The sequence below is a fragment of the Caloenas nicobarica genome, chromosome 27, assembly GCF_036013445.1.
Source record: "Caloenas nicobarica isolate bCalNic1 chromosome 27, bCalNic1.hap1, whole genome shotgun sequence".
Lineage (NCBI taxonomy): Eukaryota > Metazoa > Chordata > Aves > Columbiformes > Columbidae > Caloenas > Caloenas nicobarica.
The window spans coordinates 1,521,399-1,539,624 of NC_088271.1; the positions used below are offsets into that span (position 1 = coordinate 1,521,399).

Consider the following 18,226-nt stretch of genomic DNA (forward strand, 5'->3'; position numbering starts at 1 on the left):
CGGACGCGCGTTCCCAGAGCGGGGCGTGGCCGCCGGGCATTGTGGGACGGTGGCGGACGCGGGGCGCCCATCGCGGGGCGCGGCCTGCTGGCGGAGCCGGCGCCGCCCTCCCGCGGCCTGGCCCGGCCCGGCCTGGCCCGCTCCCGCCGGCCGGTAGCGCCGGGGCGGCCGCTAAGACGGCGGCGCAGGGCGGGCCCGCGGCGTTGCGGCACTTCCCGCAGCTCTCGGGCCCCGCCGCGCCGGGCCGGGCCGGGCCCCGCCGCAGCTGTAAGCCCCGCGGCCCCGCCGGCCCGGCCTCCCTCGCTCCGCCGCCCACGGCTGCGGCAGCCCGCGGTGCAGGGGAGGAAATCGATGAGGCAGAGCGGCCCCAGCGCTGCCGGGCTCCGGCTGCTGCCGCGTCCTCACGGCCCAGCAGGGCCGGGGGCACGGAGCCCAGCGGCTGCGCTGCCAGACCCGGCTCCCCCCGTTCGTTTGTAGAGGGGAAGGGCCCAGCCCTTGTGAAGGGTGTTCGGTCACTGGGCCCCTCAGGATGCGAACACCCGGCTGGACAACGCTGCAGACGTTTCCAAGTCCCGTTCGCTTTCTCCATTCTGGCCCCATTTCTGAGGTGCTTCTGAGTTCCAGATGCTTGAGGGGACCAGGGGCAGCCCAGCTGCGTTTTGCTGCAGCTGCTTGATCAACAGCTTAACTGAGGAAAATGTTCATTGCTTACAAAAAGCAGCTTGCAAACAGAGGATGAGAACTGCGCTCGTCTTAAGGCAGAAACCAGGTGCTCCGAGCACAGGATCCCCCGTTCAGCTGCACACGTACATGGAGGGATATTCTGAGAGCCGAGCACACGTCCCTTTCTGCATGTTCTTTACTGAATTAGAACCCCGATTACAACTTCTGCTATGTGTTTATTTTGTAAGTTGAACAACCACATTTCCTCCAACTCTTGGAAAGAACCAGTTGCTACACTTCATGTCCCAGATGAGCTTTCAGCAGCAGAGGTGGTGCAGGGTTCTCGTTCCCCCCGCAACTTTGAGGTGTCATTTTCTGTCAGCCGCAAGTACCCTGTGCCAGTTGACATTTTATGCCTTTAGCTGTTGGAAAAATGCGGAGTGGGGTTTCGGTCCTCAGGGTCTCCACGGGAACTGACAATCCTGTGGAGCTGGATCTCATTTCCCAAGCTGGGAGGTGTCTGGTGTGCGGTGGCTGCCCCTTCCCAAGCAGCAGCGTGGGAGGGTGGGGGGAACCAGGAGCTGCCTCCTGGTCGTCTGAAGGAAAGGAGAATGACCAAAAGTGGGGAACATCACCAGGCAGAAAAGGGGAGGAGGAGAAAGCGGAGAGGCGGTCTGTGAGAGATGAGCAAGAGAAAGCGAAGCTGGTGCGTCCCTATCACAGAGACTCTGCCAGGAGCAGCCCCGGGCAGAACCGCAGCCGCGGAGCGAGCACCCGGTGTCGGTGTCAGACCCCGCAGCGAAGCCGCTTCTCCCTGGGCAGCCCCAGGAGCGGCCCCGGCGGCCGCCGCCTCCCACCGCAGTCCCCGGGGCGGTGCCGGGGGCCCCCCCGGCCGTGCGGGGCCGCTCCCGCGGGCTCTGAGCTCCGGTACCGGCAGAGGGCAGCAGCGCAGCGGAGCGGGGCCCCGCAGCCGCCAGTGCATCCCTCCCTCCATCCATCCCTCCCTGGGCTCTGCCATCGCTCCCCGAGAGGAGACGCGGGTTCCTGGGGAGGGAGCTGCGGGGGGAGCAGCCACAGCAGCAATTCCGGGGTTTTGCACCGTGTCCAGGCAGCGGTGGCACATTCCGGGTTCGTGCCAGCAGAGCCAGGCTTGTACCCAGCCAGCCCCACCGCTTCAACGCCTCCTTCCTTCCTGACACAGGTGTTTCGGGTCAGGATCGGGCCCCTGCTGCTCTTTAACCCCATCCTGGCCCCTGCATGGTCAGCACTTTCCATTTCCTCTTACCGTAACGAAAAGGAAAGCAATGTATCGTTTGATAAATGAAAGACCTTCATACCAGTAAAATAACAAGAGTAGTGCCAGCCTTACATAAACCAGGATTCCCCCAGCACCATCTCCTTCCCTGTGCTGCAGGTCCCACTGTGTAAATGCTGCCCAGGAGGCCACAAGCTGTACTTAATAAGTACCTGCAAGGTGCAAAAGGTCTTCCTAAAGCCTGACATTTCAGGGGCTCTGCGGGGAGGGGTTTCCATCAGTCCCTGGCCTGTCACCAGACTTGCTGCTCTTTTGTTCCATTTTTATTAGTAAGGGATTGAAAACACAGTTAAATACATTTTGTTGCTGATAACTTACAGCTGTTTCTGCAGGTCAAGGCTGCCCCAGCAGCGGTGGGCAAAGCCGAGCCCCTTCTGCAATGGATTGTGGCGGGGCCTCAATACACCACCTCATACACTGTGGCCTTCTTGTCGCCAGAGCCCGTAACGATGAATTTGTCATTGACGGAGATGTCACAGCTCAGCACTGACGAGGACTCTTTAGACTGGAGATGAGAGAGTTGGGCAGTGAGGGTGACACTCGGGGCTGACACCACCTGGCACCCTCCATCCAAACGCCCCCCACACCTGGAAGATGCTGGCTCCGTAGGGCGTCCGCCAGGCGTTCAGCAGGTTGTCCTTCCCCGTGCTCACAAACCACTTCCCTGGGGCGGGAGAAAATGGGTCAGCATTTGGGACTCCGTTCAGGGAGGCTGAGCACGGAGCGGGGAAACCAAAAGGACGCGGCCCAAGCAGAAAACACGGAGCTCGCCTACCGCAGGAGGCGAATTTGAGGGAGAGGACGCAGCTCTCGTGGAGGTGCAGCTGGTACTTGTCGGGTTTGGTGACGTGCAGGATCTCCACGTTGCTGCTCTCCATGCCCACGGCCAGCCACTCTCCCGTGGGGCAGTACCCCAGGGAGAAGATCTGGGGGGACAGAGGAGCTCGGGCAGCGCCAGCCCGTCCCAGCCCCGCGGAGCTCCCGTCAGCCCAGCCCTACCTGGGAGCTGAAGTCGTGCTGCTGCAGCTGCCGCCCCTCGCGCAGGTCCCAGCACCGCACTGTGTTGTCCAGCCCCCCCGTCCACAGCTTGGTGCCGTAGTTGGAGATGTCGATGCAGCTGGCACCATCCGTGTGGCCTTGGAACTGCCTGGGGAAGTGGGGACGGAGAGGGGAGGGCACAGCCGTCAGGACTGCAGCACCCGCAGCGAGGAGTGTGAAACCCGGCTGCGAGGACAGGGACGGTGCTATGGCCCGGGCTAGACTGTGGGGACCGAGTGGTCCCTGGCCCCAGGAGCTCGGAGCAGCCCTGCCCGCGCTGCCCTCGCCCGGGCTCACCTGACCAGGGTCTGGTTCTGCAGGTCCCACACCACGATGTTGCCGTCGCTGCAGCAGGAGAAGCAGACTTTGGCGTCGGGGCTGATGGCCAGGGCGTAGCAGGCGGGGGCGGAGGAGGTGAGCTCGGCCTTGATGCGGGGCGTGGGGGCCGCCAGGTCCCAGATGGACAGGGTGCTGGCCTCCCCCCCCACGATCAGGCTCCGGCCGTCGGGCAGCAGCTTGCAGGAGCGGATGTAATTGTCGCGGTTCTGAATTTGGATTACAAGGAAGGGGGTGAGTGAAGGAGCTGATCAGTGTATGAGGGGTGCAGGAGATGCTTCTCCTTTTCTCATCACAGACACAAAAGGACCCTCTGTCTCCTTCCACTGTAACAGGACACATTCCCCTTCCCTGCCTCCACGGAACACCTTCCTGTTCCCCCTCCTCACCAGGCAGTCCAGCTGAGCCACGGCGGTCTTGGTGCCCGGCTGCGCCACGTCCCACACCTTCACGCAGCCCTTGCCGCCGGTGTAGACGTGCTGCGTGGAGTTGCTGATGGTGACGGCGCAGACCACCTCGCCGTGGGTCAGGGTGTGCAGCTGCCGAGCGTGCCGGGGGATGCCGGAGCCGATGAGGGCGTCGGGTGGGAAAGGCACCGGCTGCATCTGCCCGTCGGCGCTGACGTGGAAGGAGTAGGCGCTGGAAGGGAGCAGAAGAGAGGACTGAACAACCTGTGTGATGCCCGAGCACAGGAGCCGAACTCTCCCATCAGCCACGCTTGAGCCAGGTGGAAGGTGTCCCATGCACTCTGGCTAATGAGGGATATAATTAACAAGCTCCTTGTTACCACTAGCTGCCTGAAACAAAATGACAGCTCTGGACTCAGAAGTGAAGATACACTCCAGCCAGGCCCTGCCCTACGCCTGCTGGCTGTGGAGATGAGCTGTGGGGAAGGAAACCGCCCGTATTGCAGCCCCTGTGCCCACCACACTTACGGTTTCCCTCCAGGGACGGTGGAGAGTGAAGATGAGACGGTGGAGGCCCTCAGGTGAGGGTGCGACTCAAAAGCCACCTGCACAAAGCAAAGGGCAGATGATGAGCAAAGGGCCAGACCCCGGGAGGGGACACAAAGGCTGTGACCCCTTGCTCAGCTCTGCGCAAGGTCCCTACTTGCTGCTTCCTCCACATGGAAGTGACAGAGGCCAAAACGTGCTCCCAAAGACACAGCTACACCCCAGTGGGACCAGTGGGGGCTTCTCCGAGAGCTCTGCTGCCTCCACTGGCCCCACAACCCAGACGCCCCCGGACTGAGCCCGTCCTGTGCTGCACCCCCAGCCTGAGCTGCACCAGCAGACGCTGCGTGCCGGGGACAGTGTGCACCGGGGACAGCCCGGGACAGGCGGCACAGCCAACACGTGCTGGCAGACGGGGCCTCTCTCTCGGTGACTTACCATTGGGGACCGGCTGTACATCACGGTGCTGCTGACCTGCGGCGAGAGGTGGATGCCCATGTAGACGCTGGGGGCCGGGAGCTCCCCGTTGAGGGTGGCGTGAGGCACCAGCCCAAAGGAGGACGTGTAGGGGCTGGACACGCTCAGCGGGCTGCGGAGAGCTGCACGAGGAGAGCCCCGGTCAGCAGGAGTGAGCATCGCCCCAGGGACAAGGGCGACTGGCAGCAAGAGGCGGCATCACCTCTACACCGGGCCCTGATGCGCTTAGTGTGAACCAGCGGGTCAGGAGGAGGGTGGGCAGGTCATGAACTGCGAGCCGAAGGAGAGGGGCAGCCCCCGAGTCCCATACGTCAGGGACCTGGGGTGCAGAGCATGACGCTCCGCTGTCCCCGAGCACTCACCGATGGTGTCGGTGGCGGGCACCTTGGCCGGCGGCTGCCGGAGCAGGGCGGCCGTGCTGGGCCCGGGGCCGGGCGTGAGGGAGTCGCGGGGCGGTGAGGAAGAGGAGGGTTTGGAGGTGGGAGCGCTGGCTGGAGGGTCGGTCTGCACGGCAGAGGGAAGAGCGGCCTCGGCAACGCTGCCCGGCAGAGCAGCGCCTGGCACCGAGTCCCAAAACAGCCCCGACCCCCTGGGACGGGAAAGGGCACCGTCCTGCACCCAAGCCCAGCTGCGTCCCTTCCCGCAGTGTGGAACAAACCCCCTCCCTTCCCCAGGTGCAAATGCCGAATACCAGCCCTGTTATTGCCCTGAGCTGCCGCAATCCTGCACCCCATGGCCCTGGGGGGTGTGACAGAGATTCGCTGCTCCCTCCTGCAAAATCCCTCTCATGTGGGGGGCACCCCCTCCCCAGCCAGAAGGACACCTGGGACAAAACAGCCTCTTCAATCCCCACAGCTATTTCATCCCTTTTCTTTTTTCTTGCCTCTTCTATTTCTTTCTCTTTTTCCGCCTGGGGATTTTGTCAACACCGGCAAAGGAAAAAAAATTAATAACAGAGAAAAGCTACGTGCTGCACTGGCAGATTGCTCAGGGCGCTTTGTCTGCTCTAATCCGATTGTGCCGGGAGCCACCGCTCACTGCTCCCCGCAGCCCCAGCCGGCTCCTGACCCCGGGACAGTGGGGACACAGCGCTGCGGTCCCTGCGGCGGCTGGGAGGGCAGAGCGGGGGCAGAAACCTCCCTCCCACTCCCTGCACACTGATGTTTCAATCTGAGCATTGGGCTGGTGCTTGGCACAGAGGAAGGGGGAAAAAAAGAAATAAATAAGAGAGAGAAAAATCAATGGCTGTGAGCAGCTCTGGGGAATCCTGCAGGCAGCTGGATGGAAAACCCGTGCAGAGCCAGGCCCGTGCAGAGCAGCCGATCGGCCTCGCTCCGAGGGCACCGACCTCTGCCCGGCGGCGGGTGCTGAACATCGGGCACCGGCACGTCCTCACCCACCTTCTGCAGCAGACGCGCCACAGAGAAATGTGGGGCCACGTCCCCGCTGCCCCCCGGCCCGGCTGCCCACACCCCTACCAGGCTCTGGTCCCTTGGCTTGAGCGGCGTCGCGCTGCGGCTGGAGGTGACGGAGCCCGGGCTGCCGGGCGGCTCTCGGCGCGGTGCAGCGAGCCGGCCGGGCGTGCGGCCGGGGCTGCCGGGCTCCGAGGGGGGGTCCTGCGGGAAGGAGAGCGAGTGGGAACCGCGGTGCCGCTGCACGGGGCAGGCAGGACAGGGGCTCTGGAGAGCAGGACCATCGAGCCCCCATCTGCTCCCTGATGCCCGCCGGGCGAGCTGCTCATCCGGCCGCCAGATATCCCACCTCTGCCCGAGCAGTGTCAACCAGGAGCACCTGCAGAGCCTCAGCTCTGCTCCACAGTCCCCTGGATGAAAAAGCTCCTTGAGTTTTCTCTTTGAACAACATTAGAGGTGGCAGCAGGTTCACAGGTGGCCACGGATGCCCTCACAAGGAGGGATGGCGACCGGCACACCGAAGGCACTGAGAAAGGGCCACTTGGCAGCCTCTCAACAGCATCTGAGAGGCAAGGCCACCCATCAGCTCTTGCACCCCTATAACAATTCAATTAGAGCTGTGACTTTTATCACCACAATTACACTGACGAGCAGTTTTTATGTGCCGTTTTCTGCAGAAATCCCTGCTGATGTTCCTTCCAGGGTTTATATTTTCTGGGAAAGTAGCAGGAGGAACAAACCCTCCTCCCAGACTTCCAGGGGAAAAAAAAGAGATGTCCCTGAAAACATAATCTCTGCCAAGAACAGCTGGGATAAAATACTGTTGTATCTGCCTCGGGGTCAGGGAAGGTCGTGCCAGAAGCACCTGGTGGTTTGGTTGCAAGAGGCTGAAATTCAGAGCAAAGCTGAGCCCTGGCTGGCACAACCTTCGACCCAGAACTCTGCAAATGGGAATCAGCCTTGGCTGGCATCGCCACACCAGAGCAGGGCTGCCACGGGGCCCACGGTCGCTCCTGCTCAGCAGCAATGACCCGGAGCCTAACGAACCCCAGAGCTCAGGAACGAGAGTCCTAAACCTGACGACTACGCGCTGAGCTGGACACCCTGCGGGGCTGCAGCACGTCCCCAGGGTGCGGGCTCACCTCATCCACCACGAGGTTGTAGTCGCTCTTGTCCTCATCGCTATCCTGCAAGGGGGAAGAAAGGCCCAAAGGCTCGGTCAGGAGCACGAGAGGCTGGACCGAGCTCCGGGCTCTGCCCCACAGGCCCCCAGCCAGCACAGAGACCCCGTTTTCTCCTGCACTCCACTTCTCGGGGACCAACACCACGTCCTGCAGGCAGCGACTCAACCCTCTGGCTGCGGGGCCTCCCCAGGGCTCTTCATTTGGTTGTGGGTTGGGTTTTTTGTTGTTATTTTCACAGGATCACAGCCCTCTGCACCTGCAGAGCTCCCCGGCCACCTCCAGGCCCATCTCCCCAGCCCCTCGCTGCACTCACGTAATGCCCGGGCAGCTCCTTCTCCTCCCGCTTCCGCTTCAGCCCCGGCCGCCCCTCGTCCTGCGGGCTCTCGGGAGGGGAGGCAGAAACGCTCTGGCCAGAGAGGAGGAGAGGAAGGTGTGTGAGACGCTGCCCGCGGCTGCGGCGTGTCCCAAATCCCCCCACGCTCGCTGCTCCGAGGGTGACGATGCAACCAAGCGGCGCCTTTCGCCCCGCAGCCCCTGCAAACCGGAGGGACACGGGCTGACACCGGAGAGGCCGCTGCTCCTCCCCGAGCGGCTGCAGCGCTTGGGCTGGGGCAGTTTCTGGGGCACGGCCTCCCCAGGGCTGCTCTGCAGAGCCGATGGTGCCCAGGGACAGGGAAAAAAACGCCCCCATCCCAGGACTCCCATACAGTTGATGGTTTTCAGCACAGCAGGATGAAGAACCTCTCAGACGCAAGCACGGAGCAGAAAGGATGCTCCCCATGCCCTGGGAGATCTCTGGAGGACGATCCGGGTATACACGGGATCACAGGGGCGATCCATCCTGCACAACACAGGGACCTTCTCTCCCTCCTCCTCTCCCCCGAGGAGCTGCGCAAACGAAGCCCCAGTCCCTGCCGCTGCCTCCCCTTGTGCCCGAACGCGGCCGCCACCAGGCAGAGGACGGCTGAGCCGCCTCTGGGCTGTTTGCCTTGAAAAGGTCGGGGAACAAAACATTCCTGGAAATGCCACCGCGAGCGCTCGCCAAGGGAGCGGCTGAGCCCCTGCGCCCGCCGCGCTGCCCAGGGCTCCCCCGAGCTCTGCCTGGCCATGGGGGAGCCAGAGCACTCAGGGAGCGAAAGCCCGTTCACTCGCCCACACGTCGAGGCCACCAGCCCGGCCAGCGCCGGCTGTGCCCGCAGGACTCACCCGGCTCGGGGTGCGCTCTGGAGCGGCAGCCGGGAGAGCGGGCGGGCAGGTCCGGGGCAGCGAGGCAGAGGGAGGAGAGGAAGAGGCTGTTAATGCGGAGGCTGCGCCCCAGGTACCCGGGCAGGGAGGAGAGGGCGCAGGGGAGGAGACAGCGGGACATGGGCTGAAAAATCACACCGTGCTTCTGACTTCACCCATCTGCAGGTATTTAATGAGCTGGATCTGCCGTGTGCAGTGCTTGCTGCTCCCCCCGGCCCCAGGGTTAATCCAGCTGTGCTTCTTGCCCTTACCTCTGTTCTCCCCATCCTGGGCCACTCTCTCCTCCTTGGCCAGCTGGGCCTGAGCCATCAGAGCCCCCGAGAGCGCCAGGAGCCCCGCGGTGCTGCTCGCCGCGCTCAGGCAGGGCTGCATGCTGGGGTGGGGGGCCAGCGGGAGGGGGGATGCGTGGTGGGAGAGGTGCTGAAGCTGCTGCTGCTGAAAGAGAAAGAGCAAACGGTTCTTGGTGGGGAGGAGAGGGGGCAGCAGTCATGCCCGGCACCCCCAGCCTCCCGCAGGAGCCGCGATGCGAAGCACGATGGGATGAGGAGCGAGGATGAGGAGGGGAGCGGAGCTGTGGGGGCTGCACAGGCCAGAGCACATCGCCTGCCCCAAGCACCCCCCTGCTGCAGACGTGATCCCGACACACGCAGACGAGCCCGGGACGCAGCTTTACCCCGCTCAGCATCCCAGACCCATCCACGCCATCGGGACACAGCGGCAAAGCCTCTCACCGCGGGGGACCAGCCCTGGGGTTACCGACCCGGCTTCCCCCACCGCTGGTCTGAACCCTGAGCAGGACGGAGCCTTCGCCTGCGGCCAGGCAGCGGGACTCACCCCGACGATGCTGTTCAGCTCCCCCACAGTGACCTGCTTGGCCCGTTCCACCGCCTGCAGGACCTGCTGCTGGTGCTGGGCAGGATGAGAACGGGGACATCACACCCCGCTCCCGGCCAGAGGGAGCCCAGCACTGCCCAGGGACAGAGGTTTTTCCCCCCCAGCCTCCCGTTGTTCAGGCTGGACTCGGGTTCGCCCTTCCCGAGCAGCCCAGCGTGCATCTCCTGCCTCTGCCTTACCTCCTGCGTCAGAAAGGGCATCATCTGGGTGCAGATGGCACTCAGCCTCTTGACAATCTCTGCCTGGAAGAGGAAGGTGGTATCACCACAAACAGGGGTCTCCGCACCCCGTCCCATCCCCTCCAGTGGCACAGGGGCAGCCGAGCATCCCGCAGACACGCGGAGGAGGAGCTGAACTCTCCCCGCTTGCACCCACTCGGCACAAACCCCGAGCTGCTGCCCAGGGCCAGGGGACCCTCCCAGGCTGCTGCATCCCCCCAGGCACACAGGAGGGAACCCAAGTCCTAAATTCTCCCACGGACACAGGCCAAACCAAGCTCCGAGCTGTCAGTCCTTCCACAGCCTGGCTGGCTTTGCTCAGCCCAAACCCGTTGTGGTTTTGTGGCTGCCGCTCTCACCACCCGCGGCCGGGCAGGGGAGCGGAGCTGCCACTTGCTCCCCTCCCTGAACTCGGGACTCAAAGGCAGAGGGAGAGCAAGGAGGACGCAAAACTCCCACAAGCGGACTCAGCCCTCTCTGCACCGTGCCAGCAAAACACTGCAAAGCACCGACTGGTACGGGCTCTGCCCTCCCTGCCCAGTGGAGCAGGGGCTCCTGCTCCCCCCTGCAGCCACAGGGGCACCAAGCACCCCCGTACCCCGCGTCCTCTCCTCGGACAGACCCACAGCCCAGCCACGTCCCCACCGGGTAAGTGACGCTTTCCAAGGGACAGGGCTGTGGCTTCCAGCCCAGCCTCTCCAAAAGAAAATCCGCACCCCCTGGGAAAAACTTGATCCCCCCACCCGCCGCAAATCCCTCTGGCACTGGCGGAGGGATTGGCTGCTCTGAAGTGCTTTCTTGTCTCAGGTTTCCACAATCTCTGGCAGCAGGGCAGAGAGGTCAAACCACGCACAAAGCCGGCAAAGAACAAAGGGAACATTTACCTGCTGCGCCCACCAGCACCCGTCACCCGCGGGTCATCACCCGCTGTCCTGACACCCAAACGGGACCCGGGAGTCAGACACCCCCTGCGCTGGACCCCTCCTGCCCCGGCAGAGCCGGGAGCTGCCCAGGGCTCCCTGTCCCAACCACTTGGCCATGGCCTCTGTCACCCCACCCCCGGGTCCCGGTCATTCCACTGGAGCTCGGAGCAAACAGGGATGGCAGGAACGTGCTCACAGGCTCTACAAGTCTCCCTGCTAACAAAAGGAGCAAGCTCGGAGGGGCTGAGCCAGCTGGAGGAATATGGCAGTTGACTTGCCACTTTGTCAGGCATTGGTCCAAACTAATTTCCCTGGCAGAGAGCCCGTGATGACTAGATTGATAAATCTGAAGAGGGAAAGCAAATTAACGCTGGAACAAAAGGGGAACCAGGGAAGGGTGAAAACACTCATCTGGCTTCAGGAAAGGAAAAAGGGATTTAAAAAGAAAAAAAAAAGAAAAAAAAAACCAGAATCCATTTTTCTATGGGCTCCAGCTCCTGCAGTTCCCTCCACACTCCCTCCTGCACCTTGGGCCCCAGGGACCTCCTGCGGGGATGTGCGTGCGCAGGGCTTGTGGTCGGGCTCCGAGAGGTGCTTTGGGACACAGGGAGGAGACCCTGTCCCACAGCACCCACAGCACCCTGCCTGACCCCTGCTGAACCCCTTTGCAGCGCAGCCCCTCGCAGAGAGCCGTGCCGCATCTCCCGTGCCACTGCAGCTGCACGGGGACAAGGGAGATCATTTTCCAGCAAAGTCTCCAGCCTTGGCCTCTTGCCCGCCGTCCCGTGGACCCCACCTCACTCACCTGCTTGTGCATTTCAATGTTCAGCCCGTAGGACATCTCGTAGTACTGGGAGCAAAATCACAACACAGCGTGGTCAGGAGCTGCCCAGAGCAACTGGCCCGTTCCCAGCCGGGGGCTCGCAGCCCCCCCAGGCTCTCCCCCCAGCCCATGACAAACAGCCGTCCCACGGCCGAGACCTGCGGCACCAGCCAGGGACAAGGCAGGGAGCAGCCACAGCGCAGACTGTCCAACCCCTGTGATGATCGCACTGCCGTTTCTGCATTAGTTTAAGCCAGCGTGAGGCAGCCCACCTGCTCCCCACACCCCCTCCTGTCCCTTCCCCCTCCAAGCCAGACCCGCTCCTGGACGCCGCTGCCCTCGCCAGCGGGTGGCCGTGGCCACACACGAGCAAAGGTGACGTTGGCTTATACCTGTCACCAGTCACTCGTGACTCCGGCGGCGGTGACAGACCCTGTCCCCTCGCCCCCGCGGACCGGGAGAACAGGGGGCCAGAGGACTCGCTGTCCTCCAACCCAGCTCTGGGAACCCCGGAGCCTCCAGGATGCGGGAAGAGATCCCAGCTGGTGGGTGACAGAACGCGCCAATAAAGCCCAGCACACCCCCGGCCTCACGCACCGGGCTGTCATCACCCAGGGGATGGGGGCTGCCCCAGTTTAGGTCTGTTTGCCTTTGGGATGGCATAATTCGGGTTCCCCCTTTCCCTGGGGTGGCTGGTTATGTCAGATGCTGAAGGGGAGGGAACGCTGCTCCAGCTCTGCCATTCCCATCCTCTTCCCTTCCTTCCAGCAGCAGGTCCCCCTCCTGCCAGGGCTGCCAGCAGAGGGCTGGGCTGGCGCCCAGGGTGGTCGGTGTCAGGGCAATTAACCCCCCGCTGGAAACGGAGGAGGGGTCCTGCCCTGCTCCTTCTAAAGGCAGCTTCCCCTTCCACCCAAACCACCAGCCTTTGGGTATCAATCAGCTCCAAGCCTACCCCCGCTTGGGAGAGAGACAGGAAGGATGGTGGAGATCTCTTAAAAGGCCAAACAGAAAAAGGGAAAGAAGAAAATAAAAGAGGCAAAACCTATGGCACGGTTCCTGGGCTCGAGCAGCACAGAGCAGCAGCAGAAGAGCCAGCCGTTGCTAGGAATAACCATTAACTCCTTCCTGTCTCACGCACCCCCAGCCCCATCATCCTGGCCAGGCAGGGGGGCTCGGGGAGCCCACCGGCCCATTCGGGTGAGCGGCTGAGCTGACCCAGAGCCCAGGACCTCACCGGAGGACGGCAGTGAGGGATGACACGGGGGGACACGGGGGACAGGGCAGGGGTAGCTCACCATGACATAATGTCTCTGCATCTCCGTCTTCTCGCTCACCAGCTTCTCACATTCCAGCTTCAGGCTGCAAAGGGGATCCGCAGTTTTCACTCACAGACCCGCATCTTCCACCCCGTCTCCCCAGTCCCCGCTTTCCACCCTGCGACCTCAGCAAGCTCAGCACATCTCCAGCCCCGCAGGCTCGTGGGGCCACGGGGGTGTCACACGCAGACCCCCGGCTGGTGTTGCCATCCCTGGGGGCCCAAACCCCCCGCGGCTGCGCTGCCTCCGCACACCGTCACCCCCTCCAGGGCCCCGTGCCCGCTGCTGTCCCCTCCAGGTCGCCCTACACCCAGCTCAGCCGGGGGAAACGAACGGTGGATGGTCTCCCCGTTGTGACCTCCGGTGAAGATCTGACACCCCAGTTCAAGGCTTCATGCTGCCCTTCAGCCCAGACCCCTCTCCCGTTCTTCCCCAAGCGCTCCTTTCACCAGGACCCCCCTTCCTTCATCTTTTCCTGCCCCAGTTCAGCCCCTGGTCTGCACCCCGTCCTCTCCCCATGCCTGGACTCCCCCCAGGCCCTGTTACGCCCCTTCTCCGAACGCCCCCCCGTGCCGGACACCCGGCCGCCCCTGCCCCCCGGGCCGCCTCGTCTCCCCACCCGCTGCCCGACGCTCCCCCCAGACCAGGGGTTCCCCTCCCGTCCCGGTCCCGCAGCCCCGCTCCGCCCCCACCTGTGGTACTGAGCCTGCAGGAACTGAAATTCCTCCTTGATGCGGTCGCAGATTTCTAGGACCGAGAACTTGAAGGGCTGCCCGGGCTGGAGGGGAGCCTGCGGAGAAGCGGCGCGGCTGCACGCTGCGGCTCCGCCGCGCTGCCCCCGCCCGGCCCGACCCGCCCCGGTACCTACCGGGTGCCGCCCCTGCGGGAACATCCTGAGAGCCCCGGCTCCGGCCCCCCGCTCCCCAGCCCCTGCTCCCCGCCCTAACGGGGGAGCTGCCCCCGCCGCGCCCCGGGGGTCCCCGGGGGTCTCTCGCCTCGACGCCGGCAGCAGGGGGGCGGCGGGGGCGCCGAGCGGCTCGGGCGGGGCGAAGGCGGCTGCGGGCGGGGGGGGCGGCCCGGCGGCCGCGGGGTCTCCATGGGGGGCGGGCCCGGAGGAGGCGGGAGGCGCCGGCGGGCCCGGCGGGGTCCGGATCCCGGAGCTGCCGCCCAGCCCCGAGCGCCCCGTCCGTCAGCGCCCGCTTAAGGTGGCGCGTCCCCGCAGGACGCGGGCGCGCTCAGGGCGGCGGGAGGGAGCGGCTCCGCCGCCGGCCCGGCAGCGCCGGAGCTCCGACCCCGCTGGCCGCACCGGCGCCGTGCCCGCGGCGGCCCCAGCGCCCCGCTGGCCCCGGGACCCCCCTCCCGCATGTCCGCCAGCCCGGCCGCACTTGCCCCGGCGCCGGGCAGAGGCGGGAGCGGAGCCGCGCCGGCTGCCCCGGGGGCTGAGAGCGGCCCCGTCCCCTGGGCAGACACGGCACCGGCCGCCAGCGGGGCAGCGCGGGGGCACCGAACGCACAAACGAAGGCGGCCCGAGCGCGGGGCTGCAGCCCCCGGTGCGCGGGGCGGCCGGCTCACCGCCGGGACGGGCCGCCACACCGGGGCTGAGCGCGGGGCTGCAGAGAGCCTAACGTCAAGGGGGAAGCTCAGGGCCGGCCCTTCGCCTGCCCGGACGGGAGCGACCCCGGGGCGGCGCAACTCCACCGGCAGCGCCCCCCGGGCAGCTCCACCTTAACCAGCCCCGCAGCCCGCACCGGCGGTGGCCGCGCCTACCATTGGCTGCCGCCACGGGAGCGCCAGCCAATCGCCTTGCCCCGTTCCCACACGGGTTCGTGACGACACATCCCGGAAAGGCCAATAAGCAGCGAGCGGCCCGCGGGAGAGCCGGCCGGCGTGCCGCGGGGCACGCTGGGAGTTGTAGTTCGCCGTGTGCTGCGCCGTGCATGGCGGCGGCGCCCGGGACCGAACCGGCCCGCCCGCTGCCCGCCCAGCGCCCGGTGGGGCGGGGACAGAGCCCCTCGGGCGGGCCCGGCCCAGAGCCGCTGGGAGGCCGGGGCTCCCGCCGCGGGCACGCAGGACGGGCGGACTACGCGGCCCATAAGGCCTTGCGGCCGCCGCCGGCTGCCACTCAAAGTAACGTGGGGCGACGGCCCCGGGGGGCGCGGAGCCGCGGGGTTCGGGCTCCTTCGGGCCCGTTCGGGCTCCGGCAGCAGCGCGGGGGGAAGCCCCGAGCGGCCCCGGGACGGTCCCGCTGGCTCCGGGGGCACCGAGCGCTGCCCCGAGAGCCCCCCCCGCCCCGCCATCCCGCGTCCCCTCCCGCGCTTTGGGGGCGGTAACGGGAGAGCGAGGAACGATCCTTGAATGTTGCAGGAACCAGCTGCACCTGGGCGCTGCGCAGGCAGGCGCGAGGTTAAATATTTAATGCCTCACATTTCATCCTTATTTTTTATTAATGGTGTTATTTACTTGCTGCGCGCTGGCGGTGGCCAGGGTGGGGGCACCGGAGACTCCCCCATCCCGGGGCCGCAGCCCCATCCAGCCTCGCAGCTCCAGAGCCCTTGAAAAACCTTCTTTCTGTATATGCATGCGTGTATATCATAGATATACGCATGTTAATATACATAATTTAACCCAAATGCAAAGTTTCAAATAATTTCTTTTTGGTTTGTTGCCCTATTGGAGGAGCTTTTAATTTAAGGAAAGTGTTTTTTCAACAGCCGGAATAATTTCCAATTGTGTTTCAAGGGAAGGAGAGGACAAGAAGATGTTTTGCACCATTTTTCAAAACTCCTTACCAAAAATCGCCAGTTTTCCTTAGGCGGTTTCTCTGCTCTCCCGTCTTGGAGAGTGAGACAGGTAAACCTGGAATGGCAGCTCTGGAGTGACGGATGTCACACGCATCTTCATCACCCTCCATTAATGATCGGCGTGGGCCCTGGAACCCAGAGATGAATTTGCTTCAGCATGTGCTGGGAGGGGGAGAAAACCAGCGCAGTTAACCCTTTGCAGAAGCAGCAAAGGGAGTTGATCCCGCTCCTCCCTCCAGGCACAGGGACAAGGCGCAGGGCAGGGGATGGGCTGAGTCCAACAGCAAAGCCGGGCCGAACCCAACAGCAAAGCCGGGCTCAGCCCCGGTGCTGCCAGTGCTGCAGGATGACCGGCCGGGGCCCGGCTCCCCACGGCAGCCGCGCTCGGTGCCTGGTAGCAGCAGCTCTTGGAAGAGCCCCAAAGGACGAGGGCGTCTGAAATCCACGCCAGGATCAAGAAGCCAGTGCTCTGAACAGCCCGTCTGTTTATAACATGAGAAACCAAACAAGCCCGGGCTTCGGGACGCTCGGCAGCTCCGTTTGAACCCAGATCCAAGCAAAACAGGTTGCTGCTGCAGGAGTTAGCCTGACGATTTCACCTTTCAGCTCCCTGCCCTGCTCCCTGTTCTTTGCAGACAGGTTCTCCGGACCTGTCTCTTCAGTTTAAGCACATGGGCAAGCCCAGCCCTGGGTGGGCTTTTTGGCAGCCAGGTGTTGGTGGGTTTGCATGCAGGATTTTCAGGTTGGTAGGGCTGCTATGAGGTGACGGGAGTAGAACTGGGGTCACCAGATTTAGAAGATTCGGATTTTCCTTGCCGGGACCCAATCAAGCAGTACACGCCTGGCTGGTGGAAGCAGGGAGCAAAGATGACGGCGAAGTTTCCAAACGGTCCCGTTTTCAGCTTCTCGCTCAAATGAGGAGCCTTGAACTCAGCAGAGCTGAGTTCCTGGCACCTTCAGACAATGTGAATTCCCCTGGGCATTTATACCAGCAGCTGGCACAAACAGGGGCTGAGTCTGTCCTGGAACGTGAGATGAGAAGGGAAACTGAGGGAAGGGTTTGGCAGCAAGTCCACAAGAACTGAGCCAAAACTGCACTGGCAACCGGGGTTCTGCAGCGCCCTGAGCCTGGCACTAAACCACAGGTCCCCGACCCCACGGGGCTGTGGGGACACCCGCGAGAGAGACGTGGGAGCCCTTGGAGCAGCCCAGCAGCTGACAGGCTCCCGTCTCTGGTGCTGCCTTCGATCCGCGTGTTGGCTTCTGTTTGCACTTAGCGGCTTTGAGTGGTTTTTAATTATTGATGCCTCTTTTAGCTTTTATCTCGCGCGCGCTGCAGCCAGGAAGGGCTCGGCGTTCCTGCATTAGTGATGAACTGGGAAGGAGGCCCCGCTCCGACGAGCTGCGGAGCATTCCTGGCTCGCGGGCTGGGCCATTGTTTCAAGCAAAGCTGTGCTGAAAAATGAGGAGGGTGGGAGCGGGAGGGGGACGTGGCGGAGGCGATTCCGCTGCGGCCACAGAGGCAATGGGGATCGGTCCTGTGGGAAAAAGCTGAAAGGGATGGACTGGGAGTCCAGCAGGTGTGGAAACCTCCTTGACCCAGTGAAAAACTGGCACACACTCACCTCACCAAGGAGGAAAGATGCTGGTTTGTGATCCCTCCAGTGACAGGCAGGCGGGAGGGGGAAGACACATGAGCCAGCGGAGTTTTGCCAAGTCCCTGGCAGCTGCAAGAGGGAGTCGGTGTCAAACCCAGGCTGGATGCTGCTGGGCGCTCGGGATGCTGACAGATGGGGTCTTGCCACTGCCCTCTGGGCTTGGCCTCTCCATCCTAAAGCTCTTTGGATGGCAGGACAGCGGCTGTCACTGCTCTCCGTCCCCGCTCAGCGTTCCAGGACTTTGCTGAGCTTTTCCAAGGATCCCGGTGGCGGGAGAGCTGGTTCTCAGCCCATCTGCCCGCGTCCCTCTCCCACTCTCGTATCACAACCTCTGGCGCACAAAGAGAAGGGCTTTCTCTGCCAGGAGCCTCTCTTAAACCACCCCGATCGGCAGAGCTTTGGAGCCCCGTGTCACCCACTTCTCACGGGCGTTCAATCTCTTCTGCCAGGCAGCAGAGGGGCCTCACGGCTCCAGTCACCAGAGAGGTTACGAGGCAGAGCAGCCTGTTTGGAAGGAGAGAAGCTGTTTCCTCAAGTCTGCTGCTAGTGGCAGAGTCATGAGGGAGGTGCTGTTAACTCTTTTTTTGCTGATGGTATAGGTTAGATTTGCAGATTCTGGTACGCGGAGCCCAAATCTGGCAAGGTGCTTCAGCAGCGGGTTAGCAGGGGGAGCAGGAGTGGAGCACGAGGTTCGGCTCAGCATCTGCCGCTGGGGATCTGGAGGATCCGGGAATCTGGAGGGGATCTGGAGGGCCCCAAAGTTCTGTCTTCATACTTTACAGTGCGTTAGTCTCCCCCAGGGAGTGAGGCGATATCCACGGCCCAGGATGCTCAGCCAGCAGCCTCGCGGGTTGTTCGACCCCTTGCCCACCAAAGGGAGGCTGCTAATTAGCACTAACACCACGAACATCCGTTCCTCTGCAATCGTCAGCCTGGAAACACCCCAGACGAGTTCCTCCTCAATCCTCCC

At 63.7% G+C, this 18,226-nt stretch overlaps 1 protein-coding gene across 5 annotated transcripts; it reads right to left on the reverse strand.

Annotated features, from left to right (window-relative positions):
• Window positions 1–1,112: 1,112 nt before the first annotated feature.
• Window positions 1,113–13,918, reverse strand: LOC135998937 (transducin-like enhancer protein 2). Of its 5 annotated transcripts, XR_010607664.1 has the most exons (21): window positions 13,666–13,918; window positions 13,490–13,587; window positions 12,777–12,840; window positions 11,464–11,508; window positions 9,697–9,759; window positions 9,458–9,532; window positions 8,875–9,058; window positions 8,585–8,601; window positions 7,692–7,784; window positions 7,337–7,381; window positions 6,183–6,398; window positions 5,145–5,286; window positions 4,744–4,904; window positions 4,288–4,364; window positions 3,742–3,991; window positions 3,314–3,561; window positions 2,978–3,125; window positions 2,754–2,904; window positions 2,566–2,642; window positions 2,297–2,483; window positions 1,113–1,259 (listed from the first exon to the last, which is right to left on the reverse strand). XR_010607664.1 is itself a non-coding variant. In XM_065652260.1 (20 exons), the coding sequence occupies exons 1-20, from the start codon at window positions 13,687–13,689 to the stop codon at window positions 2,376–2,378; spliced, it is 2,283 nt and encodes a 760-aa protein (XP_065508332.1). In that variant the 5' UTR covers window positions 13,690–13,918; the 3' UTR covers window positions 2,181–2,375. The 5 variants fall into 5 exon arrangements, 4 of the variants coding, with proteins under 4 accessions (XP_065508332.1, XP_065508331.1, XP_065508334.1 ...); XM_065652260.1 differs by lacking the exon at window positions 1,113–1,259 and having other exon boundaries at window positions 2,181–2,483; window positions 8,875–9,055; XM_065652259.1 differs by lacking the exon at window positions 1,113–1,259 and having other exon boundaries at window positions 2,182–2,483.
• Window positions 13,919–18,226: the final 4,308 nt, after the last annotated feature.